Source organism: Podarcis gaigeae, assembly GCF_964106915.1.
Source record: "Podarcis gaigeae genome assembly, chromosome: 15".
NCBI lineage: Eukaryota > Metazoa > Chordata > Lepidosauria > Squamata > Lacertidae > Podarcis > Podarcis gaigeae.
This window is the reverse complement of record NC_139692.1, coordinates 37024634-37051641: the sequence shown is the minus strand read 5'-3', so window position 1 is coordinate 37051641 and position 27008 is coordinate 37024634. Positions and strand designations below refer to the sequence as shown.

Genomic DNA, 27008 nt, shown 5'->3' with positions numbered 1-27008 from the left:
TTTGGCAAGCAGCTGCTGAGGACTGCTCCACTGTAGGGTGGAGCGCTGCTGCTTGGGAGCCAGCCACCCAGCTGTGCCCTTTTCCAGGATATCCAGTCCAGTCCACCACCCGCAGTTAGTCACTTTGGACTGTTTGAGGATGCAATCGGCAAACCCCAGGATATCCAAGCCTTCCCAGACCTTTGTGTGTTCGTGTGTGGGGAGGGGGGAGTGCCATTATGGCTATATAACTGATGGCACACCCTTGTTGCACATCAAAAATAGCCAGAGCAAGATAGACCATTCCTCCTTCTCCATGAGAGGCCAAAAAGAGCCCTGCTAGATTGCACCAAAGTGCCATCTAAGCTAGAAGCCTATTCTCATAGTGGCCAGCCGAATGCTCTTCAGAAGCCCCCAGTCAGGCCTTGAAGGTTATATTGCCCTCTCCGATAGTTGTTGCTCCTTGGCAACTGGTACTCACTGATAGACTGCCTCTGAACATGGAGGTTTCACCTTAGCCATTGATAAAGAGACTGCCCTGCTCCTTTTTCCACCTCTTCCGGCTATTGACTTCCACATCTTGCAAGGAAGCCCTCCTTTGGCCTGCCCTGGATTTACTGCTTTGTCTGGAAACCCCTGAGATCTAGTGTCATGAGAGAGGGATTTAGAACTCTCTACTACAGCCTCTCTCTGAGTCACATCCTGTTGGATTGCCCTGTTTTACATTGTAGGGCAAAGTTTTCCCCAAACTCCGGAAACGGAACACCCACAACAGGTCTGTGGATCTGGAAGAAATGCCGGTGGCTATGGAGACGGCTGCAGATTATGTCTTCAGGATCATTTACCCAGGCCATAGGCATGACAACAGTAAGAACCTCCTTTGTTTTGATTTTTCATTTTACGTAGATGATGGTAATTTCTTTGGTAGCGGTGACATTGGGGATTTCCTTGAAGTTTTTAATCTTATTTAGAACATTTGCACCGTGCCTTTTTGACTTAAATTGCCCTCGAGGCAACGTAAAAATAGATCACACCATAAAATACAGCGCCGTTAAAAAATAATAATTAATGAACTACCATCAGGGTCAGGGGTGGGGAACCTGTGGCCTTCTATTCTTATATCAATTTTATTAAGAGTTTTCAACATATGATACAATAAAAACCCAATTAGTCTAAAAAAAAAAGAGATAGAGAGACTTACCAGCAAATTGGCATTGCATTTGATTTTCCATGAGAAATTCTCACGTACAGAAAATTGTGAGTTGCAGCATTCAATGCAGTCATTGGCAGCATGCGTCTCTCTTTTTAAAAATAAAAATAAAATGAAATGGAAGAATCGACCACAGGGAATGAGAACCTGCAACCTTCCAGATGCAGATGGACTCCCAAAACCAACAGTCCCAGCCAGCATGGTTAGTGACTAGGGGTGATGGGAGTTGTAGTCCAATGATTCATCATGCCATGGATGTGTTAGCTGAGATTCCTGCATTGCAGGGGCTTGGTCTAAAGGACGTCATGGTCCCTTCCAACTCTACAAATCTGTGATTCTGGAAGGTTGTTTGTGACATTGGGGGTGGGGGGATGTATACAATTGTGTGCAGTCTTCCTTGACTGGCTGAGTAGGCAAGCCATCTTTCGACAACTTTTGGAAGCACCAACCCCAGTTGTTGCGCCGTTCATGCTCAGCTCTTAGTGATGGATGAATGGGCCTTTGGTTGGAAGGTGGCCTTCCAACCAATCCATGATGTCAGAATCTTGTGTTTGCCCCCTTGTGGAGTGGAGGACCCAGTTCCCTTTGCTTCAGACATGTCCTTTCAAAGCTTGACTGGTGGATCCCAATGCCCGTTTTGTTTTTCTTATTCCTCTTTCACTATTTTCTTTGAGCAGTAACTATTAACTACCACCACTTAGCTGCCAGCCGCTCTGCCTCCGTCGACGATGACGAGGACGACGAAGACAAGCTGCACGCAATGCTATCCATGATCTGCAATCGGAACCTCACAGATCCTAAAAGGATGAAAGGTTTTTATCCTTCTCCCCCCGCAACCCCACTCCCTCTTCATCCCCACCCCCTGACAGCTCCAGAGCAAAACATACTTTCTCACACTCGCACGCAACGTGCAACGGTGCTGGCATTGCTGCAGCCTTAATGCGCCTCCTTCCGGGTCAGAGGAATTGCAAGGCAAATGGAAACCTAAGAGACTAGTGGCTCTTTTGTCCCCTGTTTCCATTACAGTCACTAACTCCTTTCTCTTCTCTGCTTAGATCAGCGGTTCTCAACCTGTGGGTCCCCAGATGTTGTTGGACTACAACCCCCATCATCCCTGAGCTCTGGCCTTGCTAGCTAGGGGTGATGGGAGTTGTAGTTCAACAACATCTGGGGACTTACAGGTTGAGAAAGGCTGGCTTAGATGGTAGTCTGCACTCAGTACTCAGGAACCTTGAACCAGAAAAGCTTGAAGACATGGCTGTCCACAGTGGGGTGGCAGTGAAGAAGGGGGTAGTTGCCCCCATCCTGCTGGGCAACCCATAATCCCTACAATCCCAGTTTTCATTTTTTAAAACAAGGTTTCTCGCATTTGTCGAACCTGAGATGATAGGCAAAATGTCTGTGTTTGTTTCTAATTTCTTTAGAGAGCAACTTGCCTGTTCCTTCCTTTTTCATTATGTTATGTTGTTATGTTTTATGTTATGTTGTTATGTTATGTTATGTTATGTTATGTTATGTTATGTTATGTTATGTTATGTTATGTTATGTTATGTTTTATGTTATGTTATGTTTGTAGGGTTTACTTTGCTGTCCCCACATCTGCCCCTCCAAATTCCTGCCCATGCCTCTAAGGTGGTGTGTGCAAAGGCCTCTTCAGGCGGACAAGGGAACTGTGGGTGTAACATTGGGCCTCCTGATTGGCAGCCTATGTGAAGCTTCTAGATTGGTCAGGCCTGATATAAATACTTCGAGTCGAGTCTTTTTTGCGGGTCGAATGCCTTTTCTCGTACCAGCATTACTCAAAACCCAGGTTTATACTGTAGGCAGTGAAGCTGCAACCCTCCAGATGGACTCCCAACCACCGTAGCAAACGATGGGAGTTGTAGCACAGCAAGATCTGGAGGGTCACAAGCTTCCCACCCCTGCCAAAGATGGTGGCACGCAGGTCTCCAGTTTCCACTCCAGGAAAACCATTGTTAAAGTTTGTGGGTCGTAAATCCTTTGACCCACTGAGTCTGCTGCAACGGCCCTGCAATAAATCTGAATTTATTGCCACTCCAACAACCTTCAATGGTGCCCACAAGCTTCCACTCGCGCGCTGCCACTCTTCTCAGTTGCCGGATAATAGCAGAGTTCACATGCAGCGTAAAATGGCTTGCCTGTGTCGACATTGTGTCTTCAATAACTCAGCTCGACACCAGTGCTTCTATTCTAACACTCTTTATTTAGAAGCATAACAAACAGAAAAGAAAACCTACAGAATCTAGCTGCGTGTTTGCAGCTTTCTGTCTCTAACAAAAACGAAACTACCTTGCCCACGTTCTGAGATAGACAGCTCTCCAGAGAGAGCTCAGCCCCCACAGAGCACAGATCAAAGGGAAATGCCCGGATCATGTGGGCAGTGCACCCAGTTAATAAGAACGCTTTTGGAGTGTTAACTCTTGACTGTCCAGAACCATAACAACCATTACCGCATGTCTGAATCTGTCCACACTCGGGCTCCGACAACTGGTATCTGGGCGGATGCAAAACGGTGAAGAAGGGAATTGGGGCGCCAGATCAAAGCCCGAGCCTCTGTCCTCCCATCCTATTCCAACACGGATGGAGGACCATTTGTAACCTGAGGGCCTCATTCACCTCTGGGAAGCCTTCTAGGGGCCAAATGCTTGTGGTGGGCGTGGCCAGAGGTAAAAAGGGGTGGAGCGACAGGCAGTCATGCTACCTGTTGTACAGTGGGCTAGTTTCTACAGATATACCCTCCTGCATGCAGGCAAGTAACAGGCATGGTCAAGAGTTTGAAGACACATCTCAGCCAGGCAGAAAACACACAGGGGTGATGTGAAGTAGGGCCAGTGAAGGGTGTGGCCTGGCTTGAGTTCTCAGGGCCGAACAGAGAAGCTTGGAGGGCCACATTTCTCTCCCCCCTGCCCCACTCCCAGGACTGAGGTTGCTTTGTCCTCCTATGGCCTGGTGCTTTGTCACTCCAGCGCACTTGGCCAGCAACATTTGCTGTCTGGATGAGCAAGCAGGGAAGAGCATGGAATCATAGAATTGTAGAGTCTAGTCCAACCCCCAACCCCGTGTGCACCTACATGTCAATAGCTCCACATACCTACATGCATGTGTGCAAGAGCCACGTGGCATCCAGAACGCACACCCTCCATAGGGCTGAGGGTGGGGCACTCCAAAACGCCCGAAAAGTAGCAATATTGGCAGCCAGGGCTGCCATACTTGTACCCCTTTTTAAATTGACTTGGGTTATTCTTTGTTTTGTCCTGCAGGCTTTCTATGGCCACTTTGCACATCTCTCTTTGGAAAGAGGAAAATGCGGGATATAAATCTGATTGCAAACAAGCAAAATAAATATTTTTTAAAAGGAAATTCCCCCAAAGTCAGTCTCTCTCTCATAAATAAATCAATCTATAGTGTCAGGAACATGATTTCTTAGGGATAAAGGGAAGAAAATCCATTCACATATAAAATTAGCATGTCAGGAAGAAGACTAAGTCTCCCTGACTTCCTAGTTTTCAGTGTACGGGGAATGTTTATAGAGGAGCCCTGTGCACATTAGAAATGATGGGACAGAAGGCAAGGAGCCCAACAGTAGGTGGCGCCAGAGCCAATGACAGGCAGAGCCAACTCATGCTAGTTTTGTCTCCCTCCTCTTCCCTGCTACAAGAGGCAATACTGGGACCAAGGATGAGAAAACATCCAGGTTGTTCTGCCAAGCAATGCGCATTACTTAAGCAGATGCCATAAGACCTTGAAGTCCAGAGTCTCTCCTTCCCAGCCTACCCCTGGCGCCTTGACCATTCCTCTGGACAGCATAATGACAGCACTCTTGCACCCACCTCGCTCTCCATTTTGCTTTTGAGTTCCTTGCCACCCCCTTTTGACATTTCTTGCATGCGGCTGAAAATCTGGCCATTGATCAGGAAGATTTGCGGAAACCCGATTTAAAAGAAAAACAAAAAGCAAAAACAAACAAAAATGAGCTCTCGTTTCTGAAGATGCTGTTCACTCTAATTCTTCACCAGTTCTGGTACCTTTCATCTGAATTCTTAGGTTCTGTGGGGTTCACCTTAAAAGGATATGGTTTCTTTTAATCAATAAAGACCTTCCAAAGCTGTCTTTTTCTTGTCTTGTGGAGGGGTGGGGGGGAGGAGGGGAGGAAAAACCCAAACCACACTCCCAACCCCTTTAAGATTGGTTGGCCAAATGGATTTGGGGTGGGGGAAGTTGCCATAAATACTGGCTTGTTCAGCTCCTTCCTGAAGAATTAAGGTGAAGAGCATTTTTTATCCTCCCTGCTCGCTTTTGCTTTAATGGAGTTTGGCTTCTATAGCATGAACATAACATCTCTCTCTCTCTCTCTTCTTTTTTTTTGATAATACTAACCGCATTCTCCGATCCAACCCATATACCTTTCTGTTAACACTTTCTGTTGCATTAATAGCTGAATCCATTAACTGCTCTAACCCCACCCTGAAACAGGCCACTTTTTGGAAACGTGAATACACACTGTGTCAGCTAGCCAAGTTGCATGTTTTTGGAGTTCCTCCTCCGTTCTTATTTTCTAACCCTATCCTGCCAAAATCTGAAAGCGCAGCCGTGGGGAGATAACCTCGCCAACCCGCATCTTGCTTGCATGTTTTCGGTACGGCTGCCTGGTTTCGGCCCAAGCCATTTGCCTTAATGGACATCATGGATGAGCTGACAGCCAGTTGTTTATGAAAGGCATCATCCGGTTTAAAAAGAGGGAGGGGAAATAAAGGGGTGGCGGTTCCCCAGCCTGGTGCCCTCCAGATGCCACAGACTACAACTCCCATCATCCCCGACTACGAGCCATCTGACTGCGGATGATGGGAGTTGTAGTCCAACACACCTGGAAGGCACCATGCTGACTCTCTGTGGCTTACGGAATCAGGGTCGCAATGTTTACTTTTTCTTTTTCTAGCTATATTTGCCCCAAATGGAGCAAAACAGAAGCAGGGAGAAATCAGAGTGTTGCAACTTGTTGATGTTGGTCGGGGGTGTATCGGAGGGGAAGCACACTGCAAATCTTTGCAGCATATTTCTCCTCTTCCCTCCCCTCCAAATCTCAGCCCAAAGGACTGATATAGGATATAGCGCTAAATATTTCTCCCTCTCCCCCACCTCCCCTCCATTTCTCTCTTTTGCCTAGATATCGGCGACACGTCAGAGATGCAGGGGTTTGGGGCCAGCTTGTTGTCGTGGCAACTGGACCCGTGCAGCCAGGGGTCCTCCTGCCTCTCGTGCTCCACTGGCAGCTCCCCTTACGACGTTCCCAGCTGCTGCACCTGCATCCACGACAGGTGAAATGAACTGCCCATCTGTTGACCTTGCTTTGGGGGGGGGCCTCTCTGTGTTAGTGCAAATATCAAAGAATAAGTGCATTTCAGTTTGCATACGGCTGTGGGAAGTGCAGGTTTTACAGATCTGTGCTTTAAGTGCGTACTGAATTTATCGTATTTTTCGCTCTAAAAGACACACCAGACCATAAGACGCGCCTAGTTTTTGGAGGAGGAAAACAAGGGGGGGTGGAATTCTGAATCCCAGAAGCCAGAACAGCAGGAGGGATCGCTGCACAGTGAAAGCAGTGATCCCTCTTGCTGTTCTGGCTTCTGGGATAGCTGTGCAGCCTGCATTCGCTCCATAAGATGCACACACATTTCCCCTTACTTTTTGGGAGGGAAAATGTGAGTCTTATAGAGCAAAAAATACGGTAATCTCTCCTCCATCCCTCATTGCTAGCGTGCATGGTTTGGCGGCAATCGCGTGATTGACGAGGGTTAATTCACAAAACTGTTGAGAACACAGAAAAACAAAATTAGTGTAATCAGCACTGTCTCTGTGCTTTCTTTTCAACCTCACTGTTTACAACACACACACCTCCAATGATAAACTCAGGAGCTGCACCATGCATCTGATGAAGCAGACTGTAATCTACAAAAGCTTATGCCAGGCTGTTGAGAAGTTTCTTCTAAAAATAAATTTTAACATGTGCATTTGTCAGTTTAAAGCCTTTGGATATTTCTTTCAACAGGACCCCTCTAAAAATGTTATGCCAAAGCATGAAGAAACAGATTATTTCCAGAGCCTTCTATGGATGTAAGTAAATGTTTGCAAGTGGGGGGGGGGGCGTTGTAAGTCCGCTGTCCCAATTGAGATGTATCGTGTTTTGCTTGCAAATAAGTCTTCCGATGTTTGAAAGAGACTCCTCTGAGCTACAATTCCTAGAGGACCCCAGGGATTAATGGTTAAACCGCTCTGGAAATTGTGAAGGGAACAGGTACCAATGGAAAGTTCTCTCCTGGAGCGAATAACATGCTGGGACGTGGGGTGATATTCAAGGGTGATATTTAGGGGAGCAGATAGTGCTGTGGTCTAAACCACTGAGCCTCTTGGTCTTGTCATTCAGAAGGCTGACAGTTTGAGTTGACATGATGGAGTGAGCTCCCATTGCTCTGTCTCAGCTTCTACCAACCTAGCAGTTTGAAAGCACACCAGTTCAAGTAGATCAATAGGTACCACTGCGGTGGGAAGGTAAGCAGCATTTCTGTGCACTCTGGTTTCCGTCACAGTGTCCAGTTGCGCCAGAAGTGGTTTAGTCATGCTGGCCACATGGCCCAGAAAGCTGTCTGTGGACAAACGCCAGCTCCCTCAGCCTGAAAGCAAGATCAGCGCTGCACCCCATAGTGGCCTTTGACTGGACTTAACCATCCAGGGGTCCTTTACTTTTACCTTTGCCTTTTTATTCAGTGGTACTGCAATGCCTAGAGAAGGGTCTTAAAAGCCCTTCCCCTCTTAAATCAACAACAATGGGATATCAGCTCTGCCCAAAGCATGACGGATAACAGCAACAGCCAGGGGAAAGAAAGACATAACATCTTACAGGGCCAGGAAGAAACACCACGGACAGAATAATTGCCATACACTGGAAGAACAAGGATTTAGTTTTGAGTTCCTCACTTGTAGTTGTAGAAATCATTTAATGTGTCCACACGAATAGAAGTTTATTAATATTGCAGGTGTTGTATGAGGGATTATGATGATGACCGGAATGTAATTGAAATTAATAAGATTTTGGAACGCAGAAATAAAGAAAATCATCAAACCATCTAATCAGCATTTGCGGGGGGGGGGGCACTTTATCTAAATTATGTAATTCGGTATTTGAACGATTGATATTAATAATTGTATTATAAATTGGTATTGTTAAAATGAGGCTATTATTGGACTGTAATTGAAAACTAATAAAATTATTATTAAAGGGGGAGGAATTAAAAGCCCTTCTCCTGCCCCATGTACTGTGGTTCATATCCTGCGTGGGGAAGGAGTTACAACCCTCACCCTGGTTCACTGTGGTCCTTAACCGGCACCTGGGGAAAGGATCCAAACCCTCCCCCTTTTCTGTGCCCTCCTGTGTCCTTTAATGTACATGGGGAAAGAGTTGCAACCCTCCCCTTACAGCACACTGTGGTCCTTACCTGAATGGGGAAAGGGTTACAATTCTCCCCCTCTCCATGCACTGCGGTCCATACCTGCACGTCGAAAGGGTTAACCCCCATATGGCGCCCTACAGTCCTTAACCTGCACTGGGGAAAAGGGTTAAAACCCTCACCACCACCCCCATACACCAGATCCTGCCCGTTTAAAGAACTTTCTAAAAAGCGTGTGAAGCACTCATAAAGTGCCAGATCGTTCAGTTCTCCACTAACCATCCTTTTCTTTCTCCTCCCCCTCGAACTCAGGGCTCGCCTACTGCCGCCACCTGTCCACCGTCCGGACGCACCTGTCTGCCCTGGTAAGCCACACCATCATCCCTCCGGACAAACCCACAAGTGCCGCGGGGGGACTGACGAAAGAGGTCTGGAGCAAATATCAGAAGGACAAGAAGGTAGGAGGCTGTCTTCTGTACTGATCGATTTTATAGAAATGCTCTGCTGCTTGATATAATAAGAATCTCAAGCATGCGCACACAGAAACACACCATGTGTAGTGCACATGCGCACAAATAGCTTTTCCCTCTTTCCATTCTGTCCATCTATCTATAAAATCAGATGTGGGGAGACTTTAACTCTGAGGACCACTTTCTCTTGCAGACAGTTTGGAAGTGGCCAACGACCACCGGCTTATTGATCTATTTCGTAAAATTCATACACACTCAATTGTAAACAACAACAACCCAGAAAACTTCAAACTGGCTTAGACAGCCTTAAAAGGGAAGTAGATAAATCCACAGAGTGGGAGGAGGGCTCTGATGATGAGTCCCAGCTTGAAAGCAGAAATCGAACTTCCATGAGCCATGGCAGTGTATCTCTGAGCATCAGTTGCCGGGGGAGAAGATGTCAATGGCATGAAAGATCTGTTGCTTCTGTGCCCTGCTCTCGGGCTCTGGCTGGCCACCAAAGGAAACGCAGTGGGCGGATTTTGTTGTCGTCTGATCTGGCAGGATTCCCCTGGTCTTAGCAGGAAGATTCTGGCCCAGGGCGTCCTGAGTCGAAATGCTAACAGGCCTTCCATGAATGCCGCCGTGATGTGTGGAGTTGGTGCTCGAACCCGTAAGGCTCCTAGTCCTTCGGCAGATTCTCTGAAATCAATTTGCTTAAATAGCCCTGAGCCCATTGAAGATGCACTTGATGATAACAGGGCCATTAAGAAACCATTATGAGATGCAATCAGGTTAAGTGTTGATGGGTTCGCCCCCCCCTTTTTTTATTATGTTGCTGAATCAGATTAAGACCCATCTTCTCTTGTATATTGTTTTCTATCAGATGCCTCATGATGCTCCCAAGGAAGGCAGGAAAATGATAGCCCCAGATAGCCAGGAGTGGAAGAGAGCCTCCACCGAAGAGCCTTTTAGTCATTGACCCCGGCAGGTCCTCCAGAAATCTTCTAGAGCAGTGTTTCCCAAAGTTGGGAGTCCACCTTTTGTTGGACTACAACTCCCATCATCCTTAGCTAGCCTGTCAGGAATGATGGGAATTGTAGTTCAGCTGGAGACCCAAGTTTGGGAAACACTGCTTTAGAGTAAGGATGAAACTTGGCACACTAGGCCTCACCATTCTGTTTGGAGCTGCCCAGAGTGGCTGGGGAAATCCAGCCAGATGGGCGAGGTATAAATACAGTGGTACCTCAGGTTAAGAACTTAATTCGTTCTGGAGATCTGTTCTTAACCAAAAACTGTTCTTAACCTGAGGTACCACTTTAGCTAATGGGGCCTCCTGCTGCTGCCACCGCACATTTTCTGTTCTCATCCTGAAGCAAAGTTCTTAACCCGAGGTACTATTTCTGGGTTAGTGGACTCTGTAACCTGAAGCGCCTGTAACCCAAGGTACGACTGTAATAAATTAATGTTATTAATACTAGCCACATACACCCTTCTGGGGGGGGGGGGTTCTGGGCCCACTGCTCAAATTAGGACCCCCCCCCAAATTTCCCACATTTTTTCTTAGGCCTTCTTATCTCTAAACCATGCCTACCTGCCTCACAGATCAAGCCAGGTGTGCAGCAGGTGGAGAGGTGGTTGTGATCCCTGCAATGCAGGGGGTGGACTAGATGACTCTGAGTGTCCCAGCTCCACAGTTCTACGATTCTAAAGTCGAATTCAGCACACACATCTGCTGATGACGCAGGGAGTTCGTTCCTGCTCTGTGCGGGATTTCAACATTCAGTTTGGGGTCATTGCATTGTTTTTTCTGCAGCCATGCTTCTTTGAAACACTTGTTTATACAGTGTTAGATGCTGGCAAATTTCTGGAAGAAAATATTTGGTTGTATAAGTATGATAATGAGTTACAGGTAGGTAGCTGTGTTGGTCTGCCGTAGTCGAAACAAAGCTGTCTAAGGTGCTATTGGAAGGATTTTTTATTATTATTTTGTTATGATAATGAGGAAAGAGTTAAAAATTTCCAGAACATAGCATTAGCTTAAATTATATACCTAATATATGGGGCTTGGCAATCGGGCAAGTTAAATGGATTCTCTGTGCCCTTACATCTGCAAAAAGATTGATACTGATACATTGAAAAGAGGAAAATATGGCCTCTTTCAGTCAATGGATGGAAGATGTGACAACTTTTGCAGCCCATTAACAGATCACTTGCAGACAAAAGATTATGTGTGGGAAAATGTAATGATATTTGGAACCTACGGTATTTATTGAAACCATTGTGACCCAGGAATCAATGTATATTTGAGGGAAACGGTAAGTTCATCCATTTGCGTATATGTTATAAAGCAATTTGAATTATGTTTTACTGTCATGTTGTTTTAAAATGTTTTATGTATTCTTTTTCTACTTTAACTCATTGTAATAGTCTTCATGATGATAATAATAATAATAATAATAATAATAATAATAATAATAATAAAAATAATAATAATAAAAATAATAAAACAAATCTCTCTCCCTCCTTTCTTTGGCTCAGAATTACAAGGAGTTGGAGCTCCTCCGGCAAGTTTACTATGGTGGGGTGCAGCATGACATTCGGAAGGAGGTGTGGCCGTTCTTGCTGGGACACTACAAGTTTGGCATGACCAAGAAGGAGATGGGTCGGGTGAGTACTTCAGGTTATATTTAGATGCTTGGTAACCGACCTGGTCTTTTTTTGTGGGTGTGGGGGAAGGAGTGTTGCTTGAAGATGCTGTTAAGACAGGGAGGTTCAATGGCAAAGTGTCTCCATTGCACTCTCAGTTCCACCCGGGGCATTTTGAATTACAAAGGGTTGCAGAAGAACTTTTGGCAGCAATCCTGTGCTGTGTGCACCAACAGACAAAGGCCAATCTCGGTTTCTCTAGGGAGGCTTGGTCCTAGATGCATGGTGCAGGTTCACCAGATAAGGCAGTGTGGTTCTCAAACTATATTGGTGCCCCATTCCCTTGGTTCTATAAACACATCCCTATCCTATTAAAAACTAAGATCATGGCCACTGGTCCCATCACCTCCTGGCAAATAGAAGGCGAAGAAATGGAGGCAGTGAAAGATTTTACTTTCTTGGGTTCCATGATCACTTCAGATGGTGACACGGTCAGGAAATTAAAAGACGCCTGCTTCTTGGGAGAAAAGCAATGACAAACCTAGACAGCATCTTAAAAAGCAGAGACATCACCTTGCCAACAAAGGTCCGTATAGTTAAAGCTGTGGTTTTCCCAGTAGTGATGTATGGAAGTGAGAGCTGTACCATCAAGAAGGCGGATCGCTGAAGAATTGAGGCTTTTGAATTATGGTGCTGGAGGAGACTCTTGAGAGTCCCATGGACTGCAAGAAGACCAAACCTATCCATTCTGAAGTAAATCAGCCCTGAGTGCTCACTGGAAGGACAGATCCTGAAGCTGAGGCTCCAATACTTTGGCCACCTCATGAGAAGAGAAGACTCCCTGGAAAAGACCCTGATGTTGGGAAAGATGGAGAGCACAAGGAGAAGGGGATGACAGAGGATGAGATGGTTGGACAGTGTTCTCGAAGCTGCCAGCATGAGTCTGACCAAACTGCGGGAGGCAGTGGAAGCCAGGAGTGCCTGGCGTGCTCTGGTCCATGGGGTCACAAAGAGTCGGACATGACTAAATAACTAAACAACAACAATCCTATTAAAAGCATTATTCAGAATTTCATTCTGCACAACCCACTAAGGAAGATAATGATGCAATAAAATACAAAATGCTGACAATTAGCTGCACATTTATTCAAAATCCATTTGAAACCTATTTAAATAAATTAATTCAACAAGATGGATGACCTCGATCCAGCAATAACAGCTTTTTAAAGCCTGAGAGTCATTTACGCCCACTGCCCCTTACCACTTAGGCAACCCCTTGGGTAATACCCCCCAAGGGACGGGAACCACTGAGATACAAAGGGGTTAGAATCATACAGTTTGAAGGGACCCCAAGGGTCATCTAGCCCAACCCCAAAGGCTGTAGCCCTTCAGCCCCACCCTTCTTTCATTTTTTAAATCCCCCAATCTTTCAGAGAAGCAGCACCTACACTTTGGAACTCCCTGCCTATTGACATCAGGCAGGTAACCGGGCTGTACGGTTTTTGACAAGTCTCCGTCCTCCTAATTTGTCCTGCCCCTGGGTTCCTTGGCACATCACTTTGGCGCTAATGCTAGCCGGGTGTGGAGTTCCTTGTGGCTTCTTGCTGGCTCAGTCTCAGAGCCCTGCACAGAGAACGTCCCAGGTTCAGCTCACAGCACCTCTAAGTTGGGCTGAGAAACCTTCTGCTTCCAATCTGAAGTCCAGGAACAAGACTGTACCCTGAAGAGACCAGGCCTAACAAAGCCGCCTCGTTGTGTATTAGGGTATGTTGTTTTAGGGAGCGAAACCTATAAGTAAAGGTAAAGGGACCCCTGACCATTAGGTCCAGTCATGACCGACTCTGGGGTTGCAGCACTCATCTCGCTTTATTGGCCGAGGGAGCCGGCATACAGCTTCCGGGTCATGTGGCCAGCATGACTAAGCTGCTTCTTGCGAACCAGAGCAGCGCATGGAAACGCCGTTTACCTTCCCGCTGGAGTGGTACCTATTTATCTACTTGCACTTGAGGTGCTTTTGAACTGCTAGGTTGGCAGGAGCAGGGACTGAGCAACAGGAGCTCACCCCGTTGTGGGGATTTGAACCGCTGACCTTCAATCAGCAAGTCCTAGGCTCTGGTTTAACCCACAGTGCCACCCGCTTCAGTGAGGAGTCTTAAAATTAGGTTTTTGGGTGTGGGGAATTCAAACCTGGCATTATTTTTGTGATGGGATAACATTTAGCTTGGTAAATCTGTGTTTGAATAGAAAACCACATAAACAACAGGAGAATTGTGTTATTTTTTGGCATCAGAACCTTTACCCTCCCCCCCAGAGGTAACGTAGAAATTGTTTTTCCTGAGGGTACACCAGACTACTAGGGTGGGTTTGGTGATGTCTTGCTTGTTACCTCCCCCCCCACAAGAGATAAGGTAGAGGATTTGCTTCTGAGCAGCCCCCATGAAAATAGCAAAAAGTGTGGGTCGCTGTGCAGACCCAGCTTGTGCTTATATTTATCTCCAGGGTTGCGATTTAAAACATGAATTGTTTAAAATATAAAAAGCACGTGAACTGCTCCTGAAAACCAAATAATGTTAATTGTACCTTCTGAAAATGTCAGGTAATGCTCGCAGCAGCAGCAACAACAACAACATATAAGTGAAAGTGCAGTGTGTATGCAACCCTCCAGCATCTCCCTACGGCGAACCAAAATGTAATTATTCCCTAGGCGGGAGTGACAAATGATGGCTATAATCGGCAATAGATGTGCAACAGGAAGAATCTACCCAGAGCTCACTGGCGGAGGTTAAGATGCTAATGACAAATGAATGATCATCTGCAAAGTCCTGAAGTTTCTCATTTCTGTCCCAGGAGAGAAATGGGAACACCTGCAGGCTGCAAGGTCAGCGTGACCTTGGGGTTTTTGGCCAGAAACAAGTGTGCAGATAAAGTCTGGAGGAGGAGGAGGACAATTTGCCTCTTTTTCCCAGCCTGCTAGCCCCCTCCTCTTTTTCTTGAAGCTAAGATAAGATTAGTGGCGAGTCAAAGAGCGACTCTTAGGGTTCTGAAAGCTTTCATTTGGCGATGTTGCCCAACCCTGGGCCCCCTTCTCTCCCACCAGAACCCCGGGTGCGCATGAACAAGACGAGTTTATAATTCAGGGGCGTTTCAGGCTCAAAACTCCCATCAGCGTGGCCAATTGGTCCATGAGGCAGCAAAATCCTGTGGGTCGGTGCCTGACCTGCCACTGCCACCACAGAAGTGAGGAAAAGTGCTAGCAGTGGCGTTCAATGAGATTCTGCTAGAAGCTGCCACCGTGCGACTCAGGGCTGAGGTAGCAGGAGGCAGCATGTTCCTGTTTTGCCTCAGGCGGCGAAATGGGACGGGCCACCCCGTTATAGTCCAGCAATCTCTGGGAGGCCACAGGCTTCCCAGCCCTGACTTGGGAGAAAAAGCTAAGAATTGCTGCAGGAGAGGCGTGCAAGACTCCCCCAGTCACTTTTGGGAGAGCTGAGGCCGCAGTGGTGATGGATTGCAGTGGAGCTGAGGAAACAGTGGATCCTGGACTAGAGTGAAGACTTCAGAAGATTTGAAAGGCACCTGAGGAGAAGTTAAGCCTTCATTTAAAGCCCTCTGAGAAAGCTTGCGAGTTAATTCCAATGCTGTTAAACAAGGGTACTTGGCTTAAGGTTGTTGTCTAGGGCAGGAGTGGAGAACCTGTGGCTCTCCAGAGGTTGCTGGACTACAACTCCCATCATCCCTCAATACTGGCCAGGCAGGCTGGGACTGATGGGAGTTGTAGTCCAGCATCGTCTGAAGAGCCTCAGCTTTCCCTGTTGTGAAAACCTTTCAGAACCCCCCCTTTTTTTGTAATGCACACAGTATATATATTTTTATTTGTTCTGTCTTGTTTTCTACGTGGATACTATTTCTTGTTTCCTTCTTTTTGTGTGTGTCTTATCTCTATGCACTTGTAATTTTGTACTTTTGATTTTTTTTTAAATAAAGAATATATATATTTAAATGAAAACCTGCAGAGGTTTCCCAAGGCCTTTCGAGAGATGACTTCCTGACAGCCTTTCCCCCTTCCTTTCTGAAGGTTGACGAGGAAATTGCGCTCAGGTATCAGAAAGTGATGGCCGAGTGGAAAGCCTGCGAGGTGATTGTGAAGCTTCGGGAGAAGGAGTCTCAAACAGCCACCAAGTTCTCCTCTGGCAGCAGCATAGACAGCCACGTGCAGCGCTTGATCCACAGGGACTCCACCATCAGCAACGATGTAAGGCAATGTGCCTTGTTCTACACACCTCTTTGCTGTGACATAGTGCAGAGAGCCTTGCTGGGTCAGAGCGAAGGTCCATAAATCTAGACCAGGGGTCAGCAACTAGAGGCCTGAGAGCCCCAGTTGGCCTAAGGCCTAATTTCATTTGGCCATTGCCCTAGTTTCATGCAGGTGCAAAAGAAGGGAATGAGAATGGGGAGAAAGAGGTGGCACAGAGAGGGAGAGGGAACAGGGTACCCTGCCCATCATTGGCTCTGGCTCTGGACCCCCATCTAGGCCCATCCACAGCCTGCTTGCAGCCTCTCCCCCAGCAGATTGATTTGATTTTGATTTGATTTATTATATTTCTGTGCCGCTTTTCATCCAAGTTCTAGTCACCACACCATGGCAGTTTTAAGGTCCAAAATAGTTTACTGCTGCGGAAGATAAGGCTTCAGCAATACAGTTCTGGACGTTGATTTATACATAAAGCTTGTAGCCTTTGCAGATACAGATATATACAAGTAGAAAGCGTTTCTGTTGCTCCAGCAGTTCCAAAACGTAACACAGACTCGGACTCATGGGCGGGACTCATGGACTGACAAATGAGCTGACATGCCTTAATCACTTATATAGAGGGTACTGGGCCATTGCCATAGCGACTGGCTTGGCTGACCTTGGACCTCTTGCCTTATCTCATACATGGGGTGTTTTGTGCCCATGAAATAAATTCACCCCTTCCTCCATGTCCGGTTCTTCCAACTGTATCAGGTGGTGCATCAGACCTTCACCTTCCTGCTGTGTTCGTTTAATCCTTCCTTCCTTTCATGGTAAACATCTTGCCCTTCAGGTGTTTATATCCGTCGATGAAATGGACTCGGTAGAGCGAGACCTGAAGGTTCAGGAAGACCCATCTTTGACCGGGGGCTGCAGCGATGCGCCAACAGTCATTGTGGCCGTGGAGCAGCAGCAGTCGGTAGAATTTGACTCCCCCGACTCCGGGCTCCCGTCCTCCCGGAATTACTCTGTCACGTCGGGCATCCTGTCCAGCATTGATGACGGGCAGAGTGTCTGCTTTGAGGACGGGGCTGAGGAGGAAGCTGGCTCCGATCCACAGAGGCAAGATTCTGACCAGGACCCTCAAGCCAAGGGCTCGGAACCTCAGGACTTAGTAACTGAGGAACAGCTCTGTTCCCAGATGGACTGTAAGGAACCTGCAGAGGAGCCCATATCTGTGTGTTCTGCGTCTTATACGGTAGGTAAGAGGGACCCTGTAGAGATGGGCAACTGGTGGGCCTTCAAATGTTGCCGGACTACAACTCCCATCATCCCTGACCATTGGCCTTGCTGGCTCAGGCTGATGGGGTTTGGAGTCCCAACAGCATCTAGAGAGAGCCACAACTTCACTCTTCCATCCTACTCTCTGAATACTGCATTTTGGTGATCCAAAAAGTCTGAGCCCTTTAGGTCTGTTTCATTGGGCCCTGCCATCTCCTGCCCTCTCTCCCCCCCCCCCCCGAACTTAAAACAATGCCCTCTTTTTTGGCAGGGCATATTGCAAAGTTAAACAAAGCTGAACATATTTTAACAAAGTTAAAAATCAACAAAACTTTCGAGAAGAAATATAAGCATCTCAATCTTGAGTCTGGATAGACAGGCCTCAACGGAAGAATTCTCAGCAGGCATCTAAAGCAATATAGTGTTGCTTAGAGGAATGACTCTGTAAGTTCTGCAGGTTGAGGAGTATGTGCCCATAACTGGGGTGCTGTTGCAGAGAAGGCCCTGCGCCCAGTGGCCTTAATAAGCGAGGGTGCCTGAAGCAGGGCCTCCGCTGAAGAGCTCAGCAAATGGGTGTTTTTATGGGAGAAAAGGGTCCAGTAGATTTGCTGTCTCCTCACAAGGGTTGCTCTTGCACTTGAACACAGAATGAAATAAGCCGTGTTCCTGATGTAAATGAAGGACTGGGATGCATTAGATGAGGGGTAGTCAACCTTTTTGTACCTACTGCCCAGTAATGCATCGTTCTTGATGGTGAAATTTCCTTACTGCCCACCAGTGCTCGATGGAAGGAGGATTCAGCTTGTGCTGTGGAACCCCCTGCCGCCCACCTAGAATCCTGAAACGCCCACTAGTGGGCGGTAAGGACTAGGTTGACAACCCCTGCATTAGCTCAAAGTTGGGGAACCTTAGACCTGGTCCAGGGGGGGGGCCTTCATATGCTATGTTTTGACAGATCTGCATCAATCACACGGAATTGCAGAACTGAGTAGGTCCCACACAGAATTCCCAAAGGAATTCTAAGATACTAGTCCTCATGTTGGATGTAGAGAAAGAATGAAATGCAATGAAAAATGCATTTGAACCTCTTGGGGTTTTTTGGGTGGTGGTGGTTAAAAGCCTTGGTTTGCTCTCTTCCCCCCCATCACAGAAGGCAATTAATAAATCAATGATGATTATAATAAATAAAATTTGGTAGTGGTGTGTGTGTGTGTGTGTGTTTAAAACATACTCAAGTTTCCAAAATATCAGATTGCAACAGAGAAGTCGTGTTTTATTCAGCAACACCTCTGTGACGTGTACTTGTATCTTCTAGATAGAAATGTTGGACACTGTTGCCTTAAACTTGCACAGAATCGATAAAGATGTACAGAGGTGTGATCGGAATTATTGGTATTTCACTGCTGAGAACCTGGAGAAACTACGGAACATTATGTGCAGGTAAGTGGAACCGGGATGCTCCCAGGTGCGGAGTCTGGGATTCAGCAGGGGTGAAGCCTGACAGTTTGAGGGCGGAGCCTGTTGGAGCAAGGAGTGGAGCTTGGGAGAGCTACAGAAGCGAATAACGATAATATAGTTCGAAAACCCGGTTAGGAGAATAAGAATTCAAATTTTCAGGAGGACGTTCCAAGTTCAGAGGAGCTTCTTGAGAACCTTCCGCCAGATCCTAGTTTGTTTTGGCTCGACCAAAGTTCCAAGCTGCATTTTGCAAATTTGCCCTTTAATCGGAAGCAGTTCATTTAAGAGACGTTTCAAGCGTATGACTCCATTTCTCTTCCCTCTGTTGCAGTTACGTTTGGGAACATTTAGACGTTGGCTACGTCCAAGGAATGTGTGACCTGCTGGCTCCACTCATGGTTATACTCGACAAAGGTTAGAAGTCTTCATGGTATCTGTGCAGCCCCATATAAAAATATATATTCATTTATACCACAGTTGCACGTTCATGCTAAGCCATAGTTTACCTTAGCTTACAATGACGTAAGCTATCCCAAAGCCACCTTTTCTGATTATTCAATTTATCAGGGGTGGATGCAGAATCTTCCTGGATTTACTAGAAGTTACTAGAATATTCTCGTGCTTTCTGGACAAAGCACATCCACAGCTGTTGTTATGCTTAGAGTCCTTTAAGAACTCAAGGTCAGTGCTTAGAGACAGAGATATAAACCTGCCACTGAGCACTGCCTGAATTCTTCATCGTCTTCTTTTTCTCTCTCTATTTTGGTTTCTGTATATACCATGTGTTTTTGCTTCTGCAAAAGGGAGGTTTTTGCCTTGTTGAGGATTCCAGCAAGTTTCTGTATGCTTTTAAAAACCTCAGTAAACTTTTACTGAAGAACTCTGCCTGTGTGTTTTACTCCTTTGTACTCTACATGAAGATGAACTTCCATTACTCTGCTGATTTTGGCCCATGTCCTGCAGTTGCCCAGTCATGGAAACATCAGATGGCTGGACTTGGCCCCTGGCCCTGACACAATTTTATTCTAAATACAACTGATTGATGGACTTTTTTTGCGTGAGAGAGAAAATGAACTTGTAATATCTGGAATTGAAGTTTGAAGAAATATTGGTATACAGAAGGCAGAATGGTTGGATGTTAATGAGTGAATACTATATTTAGCTGCAGGACAGAGAACTGAAAGTCTTTTATCTTTATTCTTTTCTCTCTCCTTTCCCTTTTTTCCTGTCTTCCTTTATTTATTTCTTCTTCTTTCTGCCTCCATTCCTTTTTAGATCAGGCATTTCTTTTCTGTGTATTATATAATAGATAATTTGCATGGAGTATGAATTTTTGTATATCTATGGGCAAGTATCAATAAATATTTTTTTAAAAAATAAATAAATACAACTGATGGATGTACTGGTTCACAGTTCAAGCCTAAACATGTCTACTTGGAAGTAAGTCCTATTGGATTAAATGGGGTTTAAAGTGGGGTTAGGATTGCAGTCTTAGATTGCAACCTTAAATGCTAGGGAGTGAGCCCCATTGAACACAGCAGGGCTTACATCTGAGTAAACATGTATAATAGGATTGCACTGTTTCTTGATTTAAAAACAGATTTGCCCTTTTAAAAAGCATTGCTTCACTGTTCTTTTTTTAAATTAACATCTGTCTGCGTTTGATTTCAGACGAGTTGGCCTACAGTTGCTTCACCCATCTCATGAAGAGAATGAGTCAAAATTTCCCTAACGGAGGCGCCATGGACACACATTTTGCAAACATGAGGTCCCTGATCCAGGTGGGGCTTTGCATGCCTATGTTAAAAAACAACAATATTTAGCTGTCCTGTTCCGTCCATTTGAAGCTGAAGGCAGTTTAGCAACATTACAATGGACACAAGACTAAAGACTGAAACCAAATTAAATACAATCCACCCAAACAGCAGCACTAAACCAATGATTTGTTGCCCACAATTAAAGCCCCCCCCCCAAAGCTTTAGTGCAGCTGGTGCTCTCCATATGTTTTTGACTGCAGGGACTATAGAGCATGTGCAGAAGGCTTCGGGAATGATCCCCAGCATCTCCTGTAGAAATGGGAGACCCTTCTCTGAAATCCTGCTACCAATCATTGTAGACAGTTCTGACCTACATGAATCAATATCCAGCCACCGATATAAGATAGCTTTCTGTGTTCACCCCTAGCAAGCTCTGGCTGATGGGAGCTGTAGTCTCAAACATTTGTTGGGCACCAGGTTGGCAGACTTAGTCAATGGCACAGAATTCGCCTGGCACCTAAAGGCCAAACAAGACTTGATCCCTCCTTCAGTCTCCTGGAAGAACGCTGGGACAGACATCCCATTTGTCCAATGGCGCTCCTGTTGATCTTGTAGCAGCTCTGGCTGCAGATTTTGGGCTGTTGGGCAGGATGGCATCACTGCCACCCATTTGCACTCCCTTTAGGCCCCATCAGCACATGGGTAGAAACCCAGAGGTACGCAAGCTTTGCGTGGCCCTCAGACATACTGTATCTGATTCCCAGCTCACAAGCGCGGCGTCTCCCATTTCTTCCCATTATCCCTGCACAGAGGAGGGCATCGCTCAGAGGTTCAACCACAGAGTGTGGCAGCTAGAGTGGCCTAGAATCCTTTGGAAAGATGCTCTAGCCGGCACACTCTGTGGTCAGGCGTCTGTGCAGATGGGCATCCTCTGCTCAGTTTCCTCTCTGAACACCTGGCAGCCCAGAGCTGAGGACGGTGGGGAGGGAGGAGCTGGAGCAGCTCCCCACCTCTGCTGTCTCTGGGCAGGGGGCCAGTTCCTATAGGAACCGTGCAATTCTCAGAAGCTCTGCGGCAGGGTTGTGAAGGCAGCTCAAACGCCTCCCTGGGACGTTACTTCTGAGTAGACACATGCATGAGATCAGGCCGGCAGGTCTGGAAGAAGGGAACGTTAGGGCAGGGAGGTGTCTGCAGACTTAAATCCGGAGCCCGTGCGCTTGGGTGGAAGAGATGATGAAGGATGGTTGACTGGGGTTCGAGTGAGGGGAATAATGGATGCCAAAGGGTGGAAAGAGAGGATATTGTAAAGGAGAGTGGCAGAGAGAGAGGGAGAGAGAAGAACGTGTGAAGAAGGGCATTGTGGGAAATTAAGATGGCCCCCAGTGCCAGTCACAGCACCTGGCTGGGATTCTTTTTCAATGTGATGGCCAGCTGGGAACCCATCATCTGCCCAAGGTCGCCAGGTTCTGTCGTGGACCCTGAGCTGCAGCCCCTTCACCGAGAAAAGCCTTGTGGCACCTTAGGAATCAAGTGTCCTACCTCCTTCTGCCTTGAGCTCCCCAGCCCTTCCCCGCTCTGAGTTGGAGGCCCAATAATCTCACCTGACAGTCAGGCCATGGTAGGTGTGGCCTGCTCCCAAATCTTCACGGTTCAAAATCCTGAGACTTTTCAAGCCCCTGATTGCACAGCTGTATTGTAGCTCGGATATCTGTGTTGTCAAATATTTAAAACTGGAACTCACTTTGTCTCTGTGTTGTTGTTATTGTTTTCACATTTCCTCCCAAAGATTCTGGATTCCGAACTCTTCGAACTGATGCACCAGAATGGGGATTACACTCACTTCTACTTTTGCTACCGCTGGTTCCTGCTGGATTTTAAGAGAGGTAAGATGCTTGAGCCACATGTTGATCATGGGACCAAAAGGGTTGCGTGCATCTTGGGGGTCATCTAGTCTGACCCCAACGTGCGCTTAGTGCAGATTCTGCCATTTCAGGATGCAGCAACAGCATCCCTGGCAGGTGACCCCTCCAAGTCTAAAGATGCCATTAGAGATTATTTATATTAGTCTTAATTTCCCCCCAGGGGGAGGGCAGTGGGGGGGGGATTAATGTCGTCAAGAAAACTGTTGTGACCATGATGCATTTGAGTAACAGGATGCTCTCTGCAATGTTTGTTCCTTCCCTTCAGAATTGTTGTACGAGGATGTTTTTACAGTGTGGGAAGTTATTTGGGCAGCAAAGCACATCTCTTCAGAACATTTTGTCCTTTTCATTGCCTTAGCACTGGTAGAGGCCTACCGAGAGATTATCCGCGATAACAACATGGACTTTACTGATATCATCAAGTTTTTTAATGGTAAGGGAGCCGAGCTCAATGCAATTTCACTCTCTTTTTCTATTCCTTTATCAAGGACTTCGATGTTGTTCAGTTTAAGATTGTGGGTGTTTAGGGAAAGCTTTTCATTTGTTTGTTTAGGAAGCAAGGGATTTGGGCAGAGGGAGGACAGGAGCAGCTCAGAATTCAGTCCCGATCATCTGTATTTTGGAAAGCTGCCTATTTTTCTACCTGTTCTCTGTGGTTGGACATGATAGTCCCTGAGACAGAGGAGCAGGTTTTTGTTTGTGTTCAGATACCACCACACACCATTTTGAATCAAGGCGGTGGACCAAACCTTTCAGAACAACTCGAGATTGTCACCAAATTTGGTGTGACGGTTCCTGAGATCCAGGAGCAAACATTTGTCTGTTTTTGGATACAACCCGGTGCCACCTTGAATCAAGAGAGCAGGCTGCAACTTTCAAAACTGCGCTTCTTCTAATAATTTTTTGGTTGTTTTGTTTCTTAAAATGCCTGAGCAACGGCAGGTACAAGGCTTCCACTTGGAAATAAAGCAATGCTTTCCTTTCTGATTATTCTCATCTCAAGCTGAAAGCTGTGAACTTGTTTCTGGGATGACGTGCAACGGAGTACAGAAGGGGCTCCTGTGAATGGAGTGTTGCTATGCAACAAGAAAAAGGCACCCTCTGCATCTCAGCAGGGTCAGCGTCCTAGTCTAGCATTTTCCTTGACATGGAACTTTTCCGAAAATGGGGCTGTTGGGTTTTTCTTTGTAGTTTCCAGGTGAAGATAGCTCAGCGGTTAATGTGAATCGGTATATGCAGGCAAGGAGCGTATCTGTTTTATGTGTGGGCTTAATAGCCATATCTTTAATTGGGGAACAGGAGCTGGAAGAGCAGCTGTTTTGGCTCAGCGTTTTTAACTGATAAGAAACACTTAGAAGGCCATCTCGACCCAAGGGTGCTCTGCAGTTTTAACATGGCCATTACATGAGCACGTAGTGCTTCAGTTAAAGCATCCAGAACTCCTTTGCCAAATTTAGTCCAGAAAACTGTGCTATGGACTATTGTGACTCGGCAAGGTGGGCCGGGTAACCGCAACCTGACTGCGGCAAGAAGAAATTAATCTATCTTACATGGACAGCTCTGGTCCTCTAAATTGCAAGTGTGCAAGTAATGGGGCTGGAATAGCCTTAATCCCAAACAAGGTTTTGCTGTGTATTCCTCTAGTGAAAGCTTAGCTAGCTGGTCAATTGAGCTTGTTAGGAGCTGATATACAAATTGAGGGCACAAGGAGAAGGGGATGACATGGTTGGACAGTGTTCTGGAAGCTACAAACATGACCAAACTGTGGGAGGCAGTGGAAGACAGAAGTGCCTGGTGTGCTCTGGAGTCACAAAGAGTTGGACACGACTAAATGACTAAACAACAACAAAAACAAAGAGCTGATATATACACTAGTGGCCAAAACTGTGGAAACCTTTTGGAAAAAGTGTATTTCTGAGGTTTGAAAAAGGAAGCACAACTGCATATCAACTAAAAAAAAGCTGCATATCAAACACTTAGTTGTGCTTCCTTTTTCGGGTTATATGGCTATAACTTTTGATAGAATACAGATAAGTGAACAAACTTTGTTGCATTACATTCTTCATTAAATTACCGGTATCTTTCCATTGATATATAATTTTATGGTATTACTAATAATAATAATAATAATGGTGCTATGAGCCAAAAAACCTCAGAAATGCACTTTTTCCAAATGGTTTCCACAATTTTGGCCACTAGTGTATACTCCCAATCTCAGCTTCCTCCACTCACTTTTGCCTCTGGCTCCTTGCACTACTGGTCCTCCTGCTCCTCTTACTTCTGTTGTTGTGCGTTTTGTGCAGAAATGGCAGAGCACCACAACGCGCAGGAGATCCTGAAGATCGCGAGAGATCTGGTCTGCAAAGTGCAAACGCTGATTGAGAACAAGTGAGCGCAGACAAAGAGGAGGAACGAGAGGGTTTGCCTGAGGCTACGGCAGCAGCAGCAACTGCAACCTGCCCTGCACCCTTTTAGGGGGAGGAAGGGGGAACGAGAATTTGCCTGCACTTGTCACTTCAATTAATGGTTTACTGGCATCTTCTTCCATGTAATAATGTTTGTAAATACCCGAGAGAGTTCTTTCCAGGAGAAGAAAAAGCACACAGGAAAAACAAGGTGGCTTCCCACCAGGAGTTGAAGTTGTGTGTTGGTGTGTTTGTGCGCACGCACACACCTGAGAGTCTTCACTGCAGACTCTGTAATTCAGGGCCAAAAAATATTTGTGTGTCTTTCGTTTCTCCGGTTTGTTGCGTTAATTGAGTTTCCCAGCACAGGGATGGTCAAACGGTGGCCAGCATGGGCAGAAGGGAGACTGATATGTGTGCCCCCCCACTGTAATGTGTGCAAGGTCTTGTCCGTCTCCGAACCCACCTACCCACTTGCAGGAGATCCTTCCCAACGCCCCACCTTCTTGCCAGTATTTCAAGAGCACCTCCCTGTTATAAGCGAGCAGCATCTATGTCAAGCTGCGCCAAATTTTGTGACGAGATTGGGCATAGACCGAGGTGGGGCATCCTTCTGAGGTTGCGCATAGAGCAAGGATTTTATGCCAGAAAATGAGCCTGTATATCTCTGAAGCTCGTCTGCAAACCAGAGAGCCCCATCTCCCAGCGTTTGCGGCACAGCGGAAGCTCTGTGGAAGTTAAGCACCAAAAAACAGGCTTCCCTCTACTTACGTCACCCCTATGAAGCATTTTACCCTGAAGTGTTTGGCCCTGAACAGGGAAACTATGATAACCAGCCACAGACAGAGAAAGCTCACCAAAAAAATAGTGGGAAAGGGAAGGCAGCAGGCAGGTAGTCCCGTTTTTTTCTGCACAACAATGAGGGCTAAGAACCTTGATTTTTATTTTTATTTTAAAAAAAGAGAACAACTAACCAACCAGCCAAGCTGTGGAGCCCAACGAGGTGCTGAATTCTACAAATGCATGAAATAATTATGTCTACTTGCCCTGGTTTCCTTCTCTGTTGCCAGTTCGAGGATCTTTCAGTTTTTATGCTGCCTCGTTGTTCTTCAGCTTTTTCTGTTATATAGACCGTTGCGGGATTTGACCCAGTACTCTTAACTGCTGGAGAAACAGACATGGGAGTTGGGGCAGCTAGCCCCCAAAGCATCGCTGACTTCCAGCTAGTTGGGTTTGTTTTGTTCCTTTTCCCTTGGAATGCAATAGAGGGGAAAGTCTTAAATCAGGAAACTGACTCTCTTTTTTTGGCTAATGCTGGCATGCTCACACGGTTTGTCCCTTAGTCCTGTTGTTTTTTCTCTTTCTTCCTTGTGCGAAGTTAGGTGTTCAAAACATGCATGGTTCTGCCAGACAGTGTCGCAGGCGAGGAAACCGCTTTTCCGATTTTGTGTGCATTTTCATTCAGTTGAAAGGTGAAGAAGTCTTTAAAATCCCCAAAACGCCCTTTAAAACCCTGATGGGTTCATCCATGTTTTAAAAATGAAAACACAGTGCACTACATTTTTGGAGAATGTATTATATACGACACTTTACTATGTAAAAAAAACACACACAGAGAAAAAGGAAACACAACCAAAAACACACAAAAAATTAATGAATTTAACTGTGCAAACTTTGTTGTACCTGTTTATTATAATGTTTCTGCATAATAGTATTTTATGAATATTGTGTACTGCCTTATTTTTGTCAGGAGCAGAATATTTTCTTTATTGCTCAAGAGTTTATTTATCTTTTAAGTGCAACCAATGGATTAAAAGAAAATACATATTGTCAAAGCTTTTTCTAATGAGTAAAGTTTTCTTTGTCGCTCATAAAATGACAACAATGACCCTGTAAGAATGGAAGTGTAACTTTGCCACCTCAGACCAAAAGTTACATCTAGGCCAGACTTCCTACAGTGGACAAGGAACTGCCTCCTTTTGTAACAAGGGTCATAACCTCTGACAATGGAGACTCCATTTAAATTATTGTAGTTTCTTATTCTTATTCTTCTTATTTCTTATTCTTCTTGTTTGTTGCTTGTTACCAAAAGTCTCCAGCGAGACTCCAGCACATTTAAATATATTAATATAAATGGGTCATACTATAAAAATGTAACAAAAAACCCCCATAATAAGCAGCCACAGGAAGGATTGGCCCCCACA

General features: G+C 45.9%; 1 protein-coding gene across 16 annotated transcripts in view; it reads left to right on the top strand.

Moving 5' to 3' along the window:
* Positions 1 to 26639, top strand: part of SGSM2 (small G protein signaling modulator 2) — an 81189-nt gene extending 54550 nt beyond the window's left edge. For 5 of the 16 annotated variants that reach the window (XM_083714375.1, XM_083714367.1, XM_083714373.1 and 2 more), the window contains 14 exons: positions 711 to 846; positions 1867 to 2001; positions 6375 to 6525; positions 7257 to 7321; positions 8965 to 9110; positions 11643 to 11771; positions 15826 to 16002; positions 16835 to 17239; positions 18578 to 18702; positions 19052 to 19134; positions 20392 to 20501; positions 22264 to 22360; positions 22665 to 22832; positions 24703 to 26639. In XM_083714375.1, coding sequence (XP_083570501.1) covers positions 711 to 846; positions 1867 to 2001; positions 6375 to 6525; positions 7257 to 7321; positions 8965 to 9110; positions 11643 to 11771; positions 15826 to 16002; positions 16835 to 17239; positions 18578 to 18702; positions 19052 to 19134; positions 20392 to 20501; positions 22264 to 22360; positions 22665 to 22832; positions 24703 to 24791 — 2016 coding nt within the window. In that variant the 3' untranslated portion in view covers positions 24792 to 26639. The remainder of the gene's footprint in view (positions 1 to 710; positions 847 to 1866; positions 2002 to 6374; positions 6526 to 7256; positions 7322 to 8964; positions 9111 to 11642; positions 11772 to 15825; positions 16003 to 16834; positions 17240 to 18577; positions 18703 to 19051; positions 19135 to 20391; positions 20502 to 22263; positions 22361 to 22664; positions 22833 to 24702) is intronic. The other 11 variants (XM_083714381.1, XM_083714374.1, XM_083714371.1 and 8 more) reach the window with 5 other exon arrangements.
* The last annotated feature ends 369 nt before the right edge of the window (positions 26640 to 27008 follow it).